This window comes from Lolium rigidum, chromosome 6 (genome assembly GCF_022539505.1).
Source record: "Lolium rigidum isolate FL_2022 chromosome 6, APGP_CSIRO_Lrig_0.1, whole genome shotgun sequence".
NCBI lineage: Eukaryota > Viridiplantae > Streptophyta > Magnoliopsida > Poales > Poaceae > Lolium > Lolium rigidum.
Window position 1 is genome coordinate 348,412,930 of NC_061513.1, and position 14,718 is coordinate 348,427,647.

Genomic DNA, 14,718 nt, shown 5'->3' on the forward strand with positions numbered 1-14,718 from the left:
CAAAGCATTGATGTTTTATCCCTAGTGGCAACAGCACATCCACAACCTTAGAACTTTCTGTCACTGTCCCAGATTCAATGGAGGCATGAACCCACTATCGAGCATAAATACTGACATAGTATTCAATATTCATCGGATCCCAACAAACACAACATGTATCATTACAAATAGATGATCTTGATCATGATAGGCAGCTCACAAGATCTAACATGATAGCACAATAAGGAGAAGACAACCATCTTGCTACTGCTATGGACCCATAGTCCAGGGGTGAACTACTCACACATCGATCCGGAGGCGATCATGGCGATGAAGAGCACTCCGGGAGATGATTCCCCTCTCCAGCAGGGTGCCGGAGGCGATCTCCTGAATCCCCCGAGATGGGATTGGCGGCGGCTACGTCTCTGGAAGGTTTTCCGTATCGTGGCTCTCGGTACTGGGGGTTTCGCGACAAAGGCTTTAAGTAGGCGGAAGGGTAGGTTTAGGGGCGGCACGAGGGCCCCACACGCCAGGGCCACGCGGCCAAGGCCTGGGCCGCGCCGCCCTGTTGTGTCGGCGCCTCGTCGCCCCACTTCGTTTCCCTTTCGGTCTTCTGGAAGCTTCGTGGAAAAATAAGACCCTGGGCGTTGATTTCATCCAATTCCGAGAATATTTCCTTTGTAGAATTTCTGAAACCAAAAACAGCAGAAAACAACAACTGGCTCTTCGGCATCTCGTCAATAGGTTAGTGCCGGAAAATGCATAATAATGACATATAATGTGTATAAAACATGTGAGTATCATCATAAAAGTAGCATGGAACATAAGAAATTATAGATACGTTTCAGACGTATCAGGGTGCTAGACAGGGAGCCCGGGGAGTGGTGCATCTGGTTTAGGAGGCAATTCGGTCTCGCAGGGGCAGTCGAATGGGACAACCTGTGCCGGGAGGTTCGGGCGCTTCCCACTGATTTGGAGGAGGACGTTGTCTCATGTGCCCTTGATCCCTCTAGGATCTTCTCCACTAATTTAGTATACCTTAGACTGTTGCAAGGGGACGACAGTGATGTCATTTAGGGATGTATGGCGCACCAGAGTTGCACCTAAGATCAAGGTGTTCCTCTAGCAGCTCATCCGGGGGCGGCTTCCCTTATGTGAGCCGCTCGTCAAGCGACAAGGCCCATCCAACGGACTCTGCTCCTTGTGCGGAGAACGGGAGGACTGCAATCATATTTTCTTCTTATGCGTGGGAGTTAGGGAACTCCTGACGTGTGACTGAAACCCAACAGGGATTGGGGACTTCATAGCAATCGCTCAGGGCTTGTTAGGCCCCCTTCGTAGGCTAGTGTGGCGGCCCAATGCTGGACCTGGATAGTGCGCAATAAACTAACTATAGAAGAAAAATTGATTGGTAACCCGGCTGACGTGTTCTATCAAATGTCGATTCACATGCAGTGCTGGAGGATTCTAATCAGACGGGTCTGACGGAAGGACAAGGAACTCCTGGACTTGGCAGTGGGAGACGTCATGTACGCGCGGGTACGAACTGAGCACACTTGACTACTGATCTTCACCGGCTTCAGCTTGCTATCTAGTTTCAGCGTGTGTCTATCCTGCACTATATATATGCCCTGATGGATCCGGGTGGGATCGTACCTTTGCATTTGGTGTTGTAAGTCGACCAAGAGGCCTTCTATTTAAAAAGGTGGGAACGTACCCTGATTCCGCCGTGTCGTTCTCGAGATTCAGTCATGGTCGTGCGTGCACGCGACGCGTCAACGATGATGATTTCCTCGCGGGATGTACCAACTTACAGTCGCCGTATCACCTTACAGCATCCAGCCGTTCGACGGCCCCGGCCGAAAATCCGGATTTAACAAACACCGAATTGGATGTAAAAAGGGCGTGGGGGCAACATTATCTCAGTTGCACCCCCGGCTTTCGCCCTTCAGCGGCGATAGAATCAAAATATTGTCTTCCCGCTACACAAAAGAATCGCCAACGTCCGGCGATCGGATCAGCCACATTCCGGCGATCGAAACTAGACGACTACAGGCTCATCGGCGGTCCCGTCCTGAGCAATGGCGTCTGGCGCGGCATCGGGCGATGCATCGGCGTCTAGCGTGGCGTCAGGCGAAGCATTGGCGTCTGCAGTTGTCGAAGCGGCGGGAGTAGACGTCGAAGCGGAGGACGACGGAGCCGACGGTGGCCGGAGGATGTCTTGGCGATGGGCGTCGTACCAAGCCCTCGTCTCCTCGTCCATGTTGGCGTCATTGCCGCCGATCAGGAACGCCAGGTCGGTATTCCTCTTCTTCGCCTCCGGGGCTTCGGGCGCTTCCTCTTCGTCGACGTCCAGGTCGACGTACGCCTCCTCATCTTCTCCGTTGACGTATTGGGTACCGTCGTTCTCATCATCGTGGTGATCGCCCTGGTCGAGGTTGGAGTTATAGCCGCCCCACGACGCGACGACTTCCGCCGCCCCACGACGCGACGACTTCCGCCGCCCTTGCCTCCTCTTGTGTGAAGTTCGGGCTCGACGCGGCGGCCAACGAGCCCGACGTGATCATTTCGTGCATCACAGGCTCATTTGGCGGTGGCATCCCGGGGATGGAGAAGGGAAGGGGCCCACGCCTCAGGGCAGGCGAGATGCCCTCGTACATCGCACCGTCGTACGCCGTCGGCGACGACGTAAACCCGGCCATGCCGGTGGCGGCGTAGGTGTCATGGTACATGGCCGTGGCCGGCGACGCCGGCGAGAAGGAAGGAGATCCGACCATACCTTGGGTAGGCCATGCCCCGGGGAATTGGGCGATGTGCGGGCGGCCGAAGTTGATGGAGATCAGCCTCGCCTGTTCCTCCTCCTCCGCCGCCGCCACCCTCTTCGCGTTGCACTTCTTCTCCCTCTCCGCCCGGGCGCGAGTTTCGTGTTGCAGCCGTTCCTGATCCGCCACCCACGCCACATTAGACATGCCCGGCGGCCTCTGTTTAGGCGCCCGCGGCTTCCTTGCCATCGGCGCGCCATCGGCGGCAAGCTTCTTCGGCAGCATGGTGGTGGAAGGGAAGAGGAGGAGCTGCAACTGTGGGGGAAGAATGGCGGTAGCTCCGAATTTCGGCGGGGAAAATGCTTCTATGCGGTGCAAATTGGAGGGAAAACGAAATTAATGGAGGGAACTACCGGTTGGGTCGCCGACAACATGGGCCCGCTCGACGTTTCACGCGTTTTTGTTTCGTTCGGAGTCCCCGGCCGGTCCTCGGGAACCCGGGGATGGCCTGGACTCTCTGGACGGATGAAAGGCCTAATCCGGACGAAATCGAGAAATCGGAGGCGCGGTTGGGCCGTTTTCGTCCATCCGTATGAAAAAAAAGGGGTCCTGGGGCCCTCGTCGGGGAGACGGCTGGGAGATGCTCTTATCACTCTGACCTACCAGCATGTGGCCCTGATCCGCCTGCTGGCAGCGCGCGTCACGAGAGGGACACGCACACGCCTGTGAGCTGCACTCTCTGCACTTGTTCTAAGCAAAATGCAGTAAACATTTTTCAGGAGGCAAGAGAACTAGAAGAACGAAATTGAATAAAAGCAGTGCAGATGTTTGTAGATTCATGCAGCGGCCAGTAACCAAAAGTTCCACAGAGGCTATTATGCTCCTTTGTTCTGAGACGCCGCAGCATTTGCGCTCCTACTACCAAAGGAAACACAGGAGTACACAGGCAAAGAATTGCTGTCACCTGTGGTATCGTTTGGCACCAACATATGCTTCGCCCCAGGAGTGAGTTTCACTGGGCCTGATCTCTTCTGCGCGTAGCGACCAACCGATGAAGCATTGGAACTGCCAGGAACATCACTCCCCATTCTATTCTCTAAATTTCTGGATGAATGGGCTGCATCTCTTATGCTGTTAGAAGCTTCTTGAACTACACGGGTTGGATGGCTGAATGTAGAATTCACATAGTTAAGAGGGCGAGCTGACGAGCTTGGTGGATGCACAATATGTTCCTGTGGCAAACTCCCATGCAAAACTGAAGATTGTGTCCCATGCTGTGGCAAACTCCCATGGAAAACTGAAGATGGTGTCCCATGCTGTCTGGTTGTAGGCCAAAATGCTGCTCTGGGTGACTCTGTCCTATTGACAGGATCAGCATAATAACGCCAAGGAGCCGGCGAATTCTGATGTGGTGCTGCACTGCGGTTATTGGGAAGAGGAGGACAGCCCAATAGAAAAGGCTGACTAGGCTGCGAGTTTGGAAAATTGCCAAACCTGTTTTCGTATGGCGACCGATCTCTAGAAAATAAATTAGCTGCAGGGATTGGGTGACTGAAATCATTTGGAGTCCTGTAGCCCAAGTGTGCCTGACTTGTGCTTGAATGATATCTCGAAGAATGAATTGTACCGGTAGGATTTAGTGTAACACCGGGGAAACTTTGATGTTGTAAAGAGAGAAAAGGCTGTCCTTGCCGTGGCAACTCCAGGACAGCATTTGTCTTCCCATAGTCATTGGTGGAGGTACCTGTATGTTTCTGTCTAGTCTCGGCAGACGTTTCACCCCTGGTTGTGCAAACTGCAAGATCTTTACCCATCAAACGAAGTGTCTGTCCCATAGAAGGACTACAGTCACGCTGAACGTTGAACTCACGAGATGACCAGGAAGGAAGCCTCCCGCCGGCCGAAAGCTGGGAGCCACCATGATTCAGATTAGTGCGGAACCCACTCTGGTGTTGTTGAATTGAGTCCTGAAATGTATGGCCTGGCAATGCACAAGGGGACATACTCATGGCGGTAGCATCTTTTACTGAAACATTACTGCGGTCACGATGAGTCTCACCAAGCTCTCTTAAGCTCAATGGAGTAAATTTCCCGCGGGTAGAGAGCTGGGAGCCACCATAATTCAGATTAGTGTGGAACACATTCTGGTGCTGTTGAAATGAACCCTGAAATGTATGATCTGACAATGCACAAGGGGACATACTCGTACTCAAAGTATCTTTTACTGAGACATTACCACAGTCACGATGAGTCTCACCAAGCTCTCTTAAGCTCAATGGAGGACCAACAATATCTATGCCAGAAACCTCGGCTTGCTCAGCTCGCAACAATGTGCCTCCTGAACTTGTGTTCCTTACACTTCCTGAGTCAGCTGCAGGTAGTTGGTTTGCTAATCTGTGTGACTCAAAAGACAAATTCCTCCAGTGTTCTCTCCCATCAGGCAGATATGGTACCTCAGAATTTGAATTATACGTGTAGTTCAAATCCGTAGTTTCTGGTACAGCCTCCTCATTCAGATCAAGCAAATGTAAGGAAAGCTCTGTGTTACTAGGCTTAGGAGAATCCTCGTGATTTGAATTCAGATTTGCTTCCTTACTCTTAGTGATGGCTTCCTCCGGTATATGAGAACTACAACTTTCTGCAATTATGCATTTGTTCCCTTCAGTAGAAGAATCCTCATGAGTTGAACACAAATTTGCTTCTTTAGTCTTAGTGACGACTTCCTTGGGCATATGAAAACTACTATTGTCTGTAGTTATGCATTTGTCTCCTTCAGTAGACGTGGATGATGATGATGATGATGATGATGACGACGACGAAGAAGCCATAGCATCTGAAAACAGCTTGCTGAGACTTCGCCGTTTGGGCAGATCACAACTTTGCATATCACTGCCAAGTATATTATCCGCTTCAGAGAATTTGACCCGCTTCACTGATTTGCGGCAGAGTTCTATCACTTTCTTGCCTTTTGAATTGCCATGTTTCTCCTTGACCATTTTGACAGATGTGCGCTTTATCTTCAGTATGCTTTGCCTAGGGAGATGTTTTTCCATGTCTCGTGGTTTCCGCACTTTGTCAGCCTTATTACTGTCGATGCACTTATCTGTGTCAGCCTTCTTCTTTGTATTATGGATCTTCTCCTGCTTCCTTTTCCTAGATATATTTTCAATCTCTTTTCTGAGATGTTGTGAAGCTTCAGGTTTCTGCGATGGCTGTGTAGCAAATCCATCAGGCATATTTGGATTTTCCAGTGCTTCCTACATACATAATGGAGCATTATTATTGGAAACCATCAGATACATATAACTGTTAATACAGAAAATTCATGAGCATAATTGAGGAACATTATTGAAACTATAGGATTCATATAACTTTGCATACAAAAATAAACGGCAAACTTCATGATTACGACATGTATACCATTTTCAAACAAAACACCGTGAAAATGGGACACTCTTGATGGAAAAGTGATTGAATATATAATCTGTTATTTTAATGTGAAGAACAATTACAAGTTCAACACTGTTGATGCAGAAATATTAGTTAGTAGACATACAAGTGAGTTATAGATTATATACTGCTTGAATTTAGGACCTAATGCTGAAATGTGAATAGTAGAATCTCCTGTTGGAGACACCAAACTTTACGGTATGGTTCTACATAATCAAGTGCCATTAAATAGACACAACATTGTGAATGATATACAAAAATGGAACCATGTCCTGCATTCGAGCAGCAATTAAAATATGCTTAGTCGAAAGGACTAAGTGCACATATATCAGTTCAGATAGAAAATTTTGTACATAATTCCGCATAGTACTGGGTTATTGTACTAAAGGTTGTGTTTTAAACATACACCGCTTGAACCACATCCTGGCACACTTGCATGCACCTCAGAAGAAAGGTGTGGAAGCATACCAATTGTCCAGGAGCAAACCTAAGTAAAAATCGCTCAGTTGTAAGTGAATATGTGGGTGCTTTGCTCTTACACTGTTCAAAGACAATCCAAATTGATGCCACCTGATGCCAAACGTGTGCATCAAGTGGACCCAAGATGTCAGAAGGTTGGGTCAGCTAAAAGTAACAACCAGGTGTAAAGCAGAATTCTAGAGTTCTAATCCAGTACTGTTAACTGTTGAGAAAAGTTCAGGATGGTGTCTAGCATCAGAACAGGAGCATATCTATGGACAAATATAAGACATACACACTCTTCTTTATCTCAAGTTGCATGTAGGGCAGACACCACCAATCCCAACATTTTGAAATAAACACAAGCACCCCAAACAGAGAATTTTCAGCATCGGGACAGAGAATGAGACTGAAATGTGTCTCCATGTAGGCGCACATCCTCAATCATTTAAGCAAGGTAGCCATGATGTCAATGCCTCCTACGCATCCATGGTGCATGGAAATATTTTCAATTGTTGGTGAGCAGACTCTGATTGTGCTGAGGCCCCAGCTGTGGCATACCTCTAGCACGCGAAGGTGAGGACACCGCAATGAGCATGTCAGCCTGAGATCTATGGCCTCTCCAGCACAGGGAACTGAACACCCCCGCCGGCAGTAATAGATAGATGTTTTCAGCATCCAGCTTTGATCGAGGTAATGTGGATGAGCAGGGGAGCTCGATAGCTATGTCACCATCTCTGGTGTGCCCTCAAACCTCAAAGACAAGATCCGTCAGGGCGAGCCTCTTGTTGGCAGCAAGTAGCAAAGATATGTGGGCAGGATCAACGGTGTGTCGCTTGCAGATTTTTATTTTGAGGTGGAAGAGGTCAGCGCAAATGACCTGGCTGCACTAAGAACGTCCAAATGCTATATCAGGGAAAGAGAGCTCGGTGAGGTGCATCCAGAAGCCACACCACGGGCAGGAGAGGGAGGCGGCACAGACACAATAGAGTCGAACCAGGACCTGAGCAGCATGTCATCTGGAAGGGTGCTAATCAAGCCCGGTCAGGCACAGCGACGAGGCTGGCAACGAGGGCGAGCTGCGGGACGGGGCTGCGACCTGAGGCGACACGTCGACTGCAGCTCTATCGCTCAATACTTTCACAATCACAAGACACCGCAGATATGTGTGCATACTCGGTTGCCTTGTTTGGGGAACATAGAGAGAGAAGGGGGAGAAAGAGAGCGCTTTAATGGAAAAAGCTGGCACTGTGAGTGTTGAGACCACATATGAGGCCAAAGGATGCACCAGTGAGTGTTGGCACCAAGTAGCCAAGATAAGCGGGCAGGAGTATCGCTTGGGAATTTTTATTTTGAGGCGAGAGTGGGCATGGCAAACGACCTGGCTGCAACGAGAGCATCCCGCACGATATCGTGGAAGGAGAGCTTGGTGAGGTGCGTCTAGTGGCCACCCTACCGGCGCGAGAGGGCGGCGGAACATGGCACAATGGAGGCGAACCAGCCTGAGAAGCATGTCATCCAGAAGGGTACCGATTAAGCCGGTCCATCGCCGTCCGGGCAGCAACAAGGCCAGCAACAACGGCGAGCCCCGGGAGGTGGTTGCGGCCTAAGGTGACACCTCGACCACAGCTCCATCGCTCAATTCTTTCACAATGAGAGGGCACCACAGGTACAACGTGGATACTCATTACTCTTATTTGGGCAACACAGAGCGAGCGGGGAGAGAAAGAGGAAGAGAGCGCTTTCATGGAAAGGGGTGGAACTTAGAGGAGGCACTAGTGAGTGTTGGCACCAAGTAGCGAAGATACACAGGCCTAATCAAAATTGTGCCACTTGGGGGTTTTTATTTTGAGGTGGGAGAGGGCAGGGAAAACGACATGACCACGTGTGATATCGCGGAAGGAGAGTTGGTGAGGTACGTCCATTGGCCACACCACCGGCGGGACAGGGGTGCGGTGAGGGCAGAGGCGTAGGCGCGTAGCAGAGGCGAACCAGGACTTGAGAAGCATGTCAACCGGAAGGGTCTGATCAAGCCCGCTCCGCCGCCATCAGGCTAGTGACAAGACCGTGCATGAAACCCTCCTTCACATCCGGCATAGATAACTCCCCTCGTGCCCACCAAGGTCGTGGATAAATTGGCCATTAATGGTACGGGGAATGAGACTTGAACCCAAGACCTAGGCTCTCTAATACCATGTTAGATATATACCAACTAACTATTCCAAAATATCAATCTGATGGAAAATGGTGGAATAATATACTTAAGTGCATGAAAAACTAATCTTAACAAACATGAATTGATACTAAACTAAAAACACTTTATAGTTGGTTGGACATGTTCACATCCATATGCAAACTAAGTAAAAAATTGTGTGACCTACTAGATTTTAAAATAGTGTAAAAAACAAATATAAACAAAAATAGTAGGTCAGGTAAAAAATAGTCAATGAAGTCATGGTCAAACAAATATGTTGAGAACATATTTTTATCCACACGTTAAGGGAATCCATATCAGTGGGCCAAAGGTTTCAAAAATAGGTTGCTCTCAATTCTACGTTTCTATTCACCGGGTTCACTGGGCAGTACGCCCATACCTTCCCACCATATCTATCTCTTGTAAACATCTCCTGATTAGTTTATTTAGTAAGTATGTGTAATACATATCCCAAAGTATGACTATTATGATTTGAACTTTTGAGAAAAGAGAGAGGAAAACAAACCATCAAGTAACGAAAATGAAAGGATAGGCTGATATTTTATATTGTGATGGAATGATCAAGAGAACATATTGAGAACCATAGCACCCTACAGAGTATCCTCTTAAATTCATGTCACATTATGTGAGTGCCTGCTCTAGCCCAGTCAACTAGCTAATTATTTGAACACTTCTTAAGAGAGTACAAACAGCAGACGATGCATCAGCATCATGGAAAACATAGTGATAGGCTGACTGTGACCACCACCATCTTGTAAGCACTGTTCATATGGTTACTATCATGCGCAATTTCTAAACATTGACAAACTATAGAACAGTTTTTAAAACAAGAGATGAATGAAAGTATCAGATAAGCTATGATGAAGTCCCTTATCCAAGTGGAAAACGCAGAAAAACACAAATAAAAGTACAGTATCAGATAAGCGATTTGGTAGAATGGCCGCTCCACGTCCCATTCTTGTGATAAAGTCTCGTGTATGGGTCGGTAGTCGGGACCCAGCTGAAATTGCCAAGAGGGGACACAAGTACGCAGCTCACAACTCACCGTGCATGGTGTTAGAAAAGGCAACACGATACACCATGTACTATTAAGATATGGTACAGATGCTGCTGCAGTACCAGCTAAGCTGTCGAGTACAACAACTACTAGTCTAGCTGGTCATCATAGTCTAGCCGATTATTATTGACTGTTGATCTTACTTCAGTGCATGAGTGGCTGCGAGAATGTAAGTATCTCACCACCAAGTCCCCCACACTGTAATATGGTGTCAACCCAGCTCGATCCAATCGTTAACAGTGAACAAATTAAGCATGAAATAACACTATCCACATATACCAAACAGTCACGGGGTAGCAAATGTAATGATGCCAAAGAAAGAAAACACAACGAGCATTCTAACTTTATCGCTTAGCACACTAGGCTAGCAGCTTTGACCAGCAAATCATCGTGCGCTGAGTGCCCACAGGTCACAGCCTTGTTGAAGAACAAGCTAGGCCTGGTTCAGATTAGCAACCGAGTTCGGCACGGTACGCACAATCCATACATAAAATATCCTGCGAGTAGACAGGCCGGTCCCATAAATTGGCCCCCATAATAAGCATGCATCCACAGACTGCAACCAGATTAGCTACATACTAATACTAGCTAGCAATAACATTGCGACATGGGACAGCAACAATCTAATGATATTGTCCGAATCCTCGATCTTATGGAGCTAAGAAAGCATCAAACCAACCGAGTACTGTGGAGCAAGTCGATTTAAATCTAAATCTAAATCAATAATTTCACCCGACTACCGAGCCGATCAAAAGTAAAATCAGCTAAAAATACGCACGAATAATAGCAGACGATATCATTGCATAGACAGGCAAGCGACAGAGATGGGTTCGGCCTGGGCTGGACCACGTACCTTTCTTGTCTCGAAATTCCCCTCGGCCTCGCGACCTCCGCTGCCGTCCGCCGACGCAGCCGCCTCATCCTCCCCCTCCTCCTCTTGCAGTCTCCTCTTCCGCTTCTTCTCCTCCTTGGCCCGCCTCACGATGGCCAGCAGCGCCTCGTCGTCCTCCGCCTCGGTTTGCTCGTCGTCGGAAAGAGGCTCGGCCAAGGGGGGTGCCGCGGCGAAGAGGTCGGAGATGGACCGTTTCTTCTTCGGAGGCTTCGCTTTTGGCGACCTCCGCGGGGATGGCGCCGGACCAGCAGCTACGGCGGAGGCGAGCTCGTCCGCCCACCACCGGAACCTCGGGGCCTCGATAGGAGGGAGAGCCTTCAAGCCCAGGGGACGCCGCCCCTCCGCCGCTTGTTCGCCCCTCTTGCTCGCCGCGAACCCCCTACGGACAGATCACAGACGGAGATCAGGTAAAAAAAAACTCCGTACTACCAGAAAACCGAAGAAGTTGGGTCTTCCACACGGACCTGATGGAGAACGCGGCGGCCATGGATGCGACGTCGGCCGGCTCCGGCGGAGCAAATCTGCGTGGGATTCGCCACAAGTTTTGGGGGAGACGAGGAGTAGACTGGAAGGAAGGAAGAAAAGAAGTGCCGGGGATGGAAAAGGAAGATTGTATTTTAAGGACGCAGCAATTTACGATACTGAATTAAATATTCCGGATGGCTCGCACTTCGAGGCGAATAATTTACCCTTTCCCGCTCCGACATCGATTATTTGGCGACTTAAGCATTTTTTTACTGTCCTGGCTCGCCTCGGTGTCGTGAGCATGAGACCCACAACCCATTTACTACAGCAGACAGCGACGTGTGATGGACAGCGCCCAAGTTATTTTCCCTTTAATTTGTGTGGTTGTTGACGTGGGTAGATGTGAATTAGTGTGCTCACAACTCTGGCCTACCCAAGCATCTAAACATGCGTACAGGTACAGTCACGGTTCTGTGCCTCGGCTACATGCGTTTCAAAAGTACTCCATATGATATAAGCCAACTCTTTCGAATTAATGTTCGCTCAAAAATATCAGCTATTTTATAGTATTATATATGGTATTTATTTTATCATTTGTTTGTATTTGGAAGTACAAAGATGGCGAACTTAGACGCGACTAGGCATACCGGCACACGAGACTAAGTTCGGGTGTTGGTTTCCATGTAAACACGATTATTCGATTGTTGGCTATCCGTGACCACGCATAAGATTAGGGCTCAACATTCGTGCATATGTAAAAACATGCATGTATAGTGTACTTGTCAAGATGAGTGGGCACCCGCCACACACGACAGTGCACAAGATTATATTTTGGTGTTAATGCCCCTTCTGAACATATGCGTAAGACAATTGGCGGGGTGAGCTGGTAGTGTACACGCATGGCAGGTTCATATTGACGATGGATACGCGCTAGTGCTCATGACTTTCTAATCACCAGAAGACTATTCTCTTGCAAAAGGAAAACAAACATGAGAAACATTGACCCACAAAAGATATAACTCACAGGTGTGCTGGCATTGTGCATGCACGGCATCTCACGCGACTACAATTCACTAGTGGTTCTCGGTCTTTCCATTTATGCATGCCAAAGTTACAATTTTTCTAGAAAAGAGAAATACTTTTAGAACCCTTTTTTAAAAATAAAAAACTTATGGACGCATCACCTAGACAAAAACGTGTATAACATGCTTATCGGCACACCCTGGTAGCATCACAAAGTGGCAGCCACTGATGCTAGTGATAATGCTACGACAAACCCTATCTCCTAACGCCGAATGGCCCCACGATATAATCTCGCACCGTCCTCCACCATGGAGCAGACTACCGGACGCTCCACACCGGCACATGAGACTAAGTTCGGGTGTTGGTTTCCATGTAAACACGTTTATTCGTGTGCACGCATGCTAGGTGCATATTGATGATGGATCCACGCTAGTGCTCATGAGTTTCTAATTTGAGTACACCGGAAGACTATCCTCTTGCAAAAAAGAAAACAAACATGAGAAATATTCGCCCACAAAAGATATAACTTCCAGGTGGGCTGGCATTGGCATGCACGGCATCTCACGAGACTACAATTCACCTGTGGTTCTCGGGTATTTCCATTTATACATGAAAAAGTTACGATTTTTCTAGAAAGGAGAAATAGTTTTAGAACTCTTTTTTCAAGAAAAAAACTTATAGACGCATCACCTAGACAAAAACGTGTATAACATGCTTACCGGCACACCCTGGCAACGTCACAAAGCGGCAGCCACTTACGTCGGTGATTAATGCTACGACAAGCCCTATCTCCTACCGCTGCATGGCCGCACAATATAATCTTGCACCCTCTTCCACCATGGAGCAGACTAGCGGATGCTCCACACCGGTTCTCCTCATTTGTAATGCCTTTCCGCTTGCTCAGGCCTTTGGGGAAAAATCACCTAGACCGGGTCGCCACATACACCTCCACCTCCCAAGAGTGGATGCCTCCACCGTAGGATTTCAATAGTGCGGACTAGGACTCAGCGACGAGGAAGATCTCGCGGAGGAGGAGGGCCCAATGCTACTAATGAGCCCAGAGTATACCGCCCTTCTCGCCTCCTTCATGGCCGCCGATAAGCGAATTATGGCTGCGATGCCAAAAAAAACAAGCCGCGGAAGCTGTTGTCGGGGAGTCTTCGTGCCTTGATATGGTCGATTGTCACCGTGAGCTCAGCAGCAGGAAAGCGGCGAGAGAAGGGCAAGGCAACCATCATCGACCTCACAGGCGATGGCGAAGAAACCAATTGTGTCGTTGGAAGCAACGAGAAGAGTCAGGAGAGGGGGAAGGCGGTCGAGGAAAGTCATCATGGTCAAACCGGGACACTACAGGGGCGGTCATCTAGCTTCAGATTTATTTTAGTTATTTAGACTTAGTTTAATCTTTCTTAAACTGATGTAATTTGTTGTAAAGCTAAATGAAATCCGCTTGTTTCAAAGTCTTCACAAATTTCAATTTTATTTTTACTCTTTGGGACTAAATTCTGAATTAATAGTGCGGGAATTTTGTACGGCCCAGTCCACCCGTCGCATGGCTGGCCTACATGTCATTGTTGAGCACATTTGTTGGTGGCTTGGATGCCTATGCAAAACCGGTATGCAAAATCGCCACCAGCAACTACGAATTGTGGCGCCATATTGTTGGTGTCGCAAAATAATGCCGCTAATGGCGATTTTTCTACGCCACTACTAGGCTATTCAATACTAGTGATGCATAAAACACCATATCTAAAAACAAATAAACCACTGAAATGATGCAATGAAGCTACATAACTATAAGAACACTTAAGCATATGCAGCTTTAGTGTTGCCTTTTGATTTACAAGACATCCCAAGTAATTTGAAAGCTCAAGCCCTCCATAACTCAAATCGTGGATAATAGGTTGTCATCTATAACAATGGCATATATGGGGCTAGTGATCCTAGAAACCATGTCCATTTCCAAGGAACAATCATGTATGTAATCTAAAGAAAGAGCATGGTAACAACCTATATAACTAGCACACACACACACACACACACACACACACACACACACACACAAATATTAAAAGAAACTATTTCCATGCATGCTTCTCCATTTCCATGAATCCACCAGGAAAAAGCAGTCAAGGAATAACCTAAGACGAGAAGAACAAAAGTTCACCAAAAACGATCTACCAAACAATCAACAAAAAAGATCATGATGATACCCACGATCACCACCGCAGTGGGCAGATCAAGACAAGGAAAAAAGGGGAGGGACTATGTAATGGTTGATTGCCCGTGTGCTTACCATCATCGCCGTTGTCATTGCTCCTAATGTCGAGAATTTTCGTGTTGCTGCATGCATTGATCTGGCGGGTTTGAGATTGAAGAAGTCACCACACACACGTCTTGCTATTGATGGAAACGT

At 48.0% G+C, this 14,718-nt stretch overlaps 1 protein-coding gene across 1 annotated transcript; it reads right to left on the bottom strand.

The window, feature by feature from the left end:
* Positions 1-3,546: 3,546 nt before the first annotated feature.
* LOC124660385 (serine-rich adhesin for platelets-like) lies at positions 3,547-11,404 on the bottom strand. The gene is made up of 3 exons (XM_047198190.1): positions 11,279-11,404; positions 10,776-11,193; positions 3,547-5,998 (listed from the first exon to the last, which is right to left on the bottom strand). The coding sequence occupies exons 1-3, from the start codon at positions 11,299-11,301 to the stop codon at positions 3,617-3,619; spliced, it is 2,823 nt and encodes a 940-aa protein (XP_047054146.1). The 5' UTR covers positions 11,302-11,404; the 3' UTR covers positions 3,547-3,616.
* Positions 11,405-14,718: the final 3,314 nt, after the last annotated feature.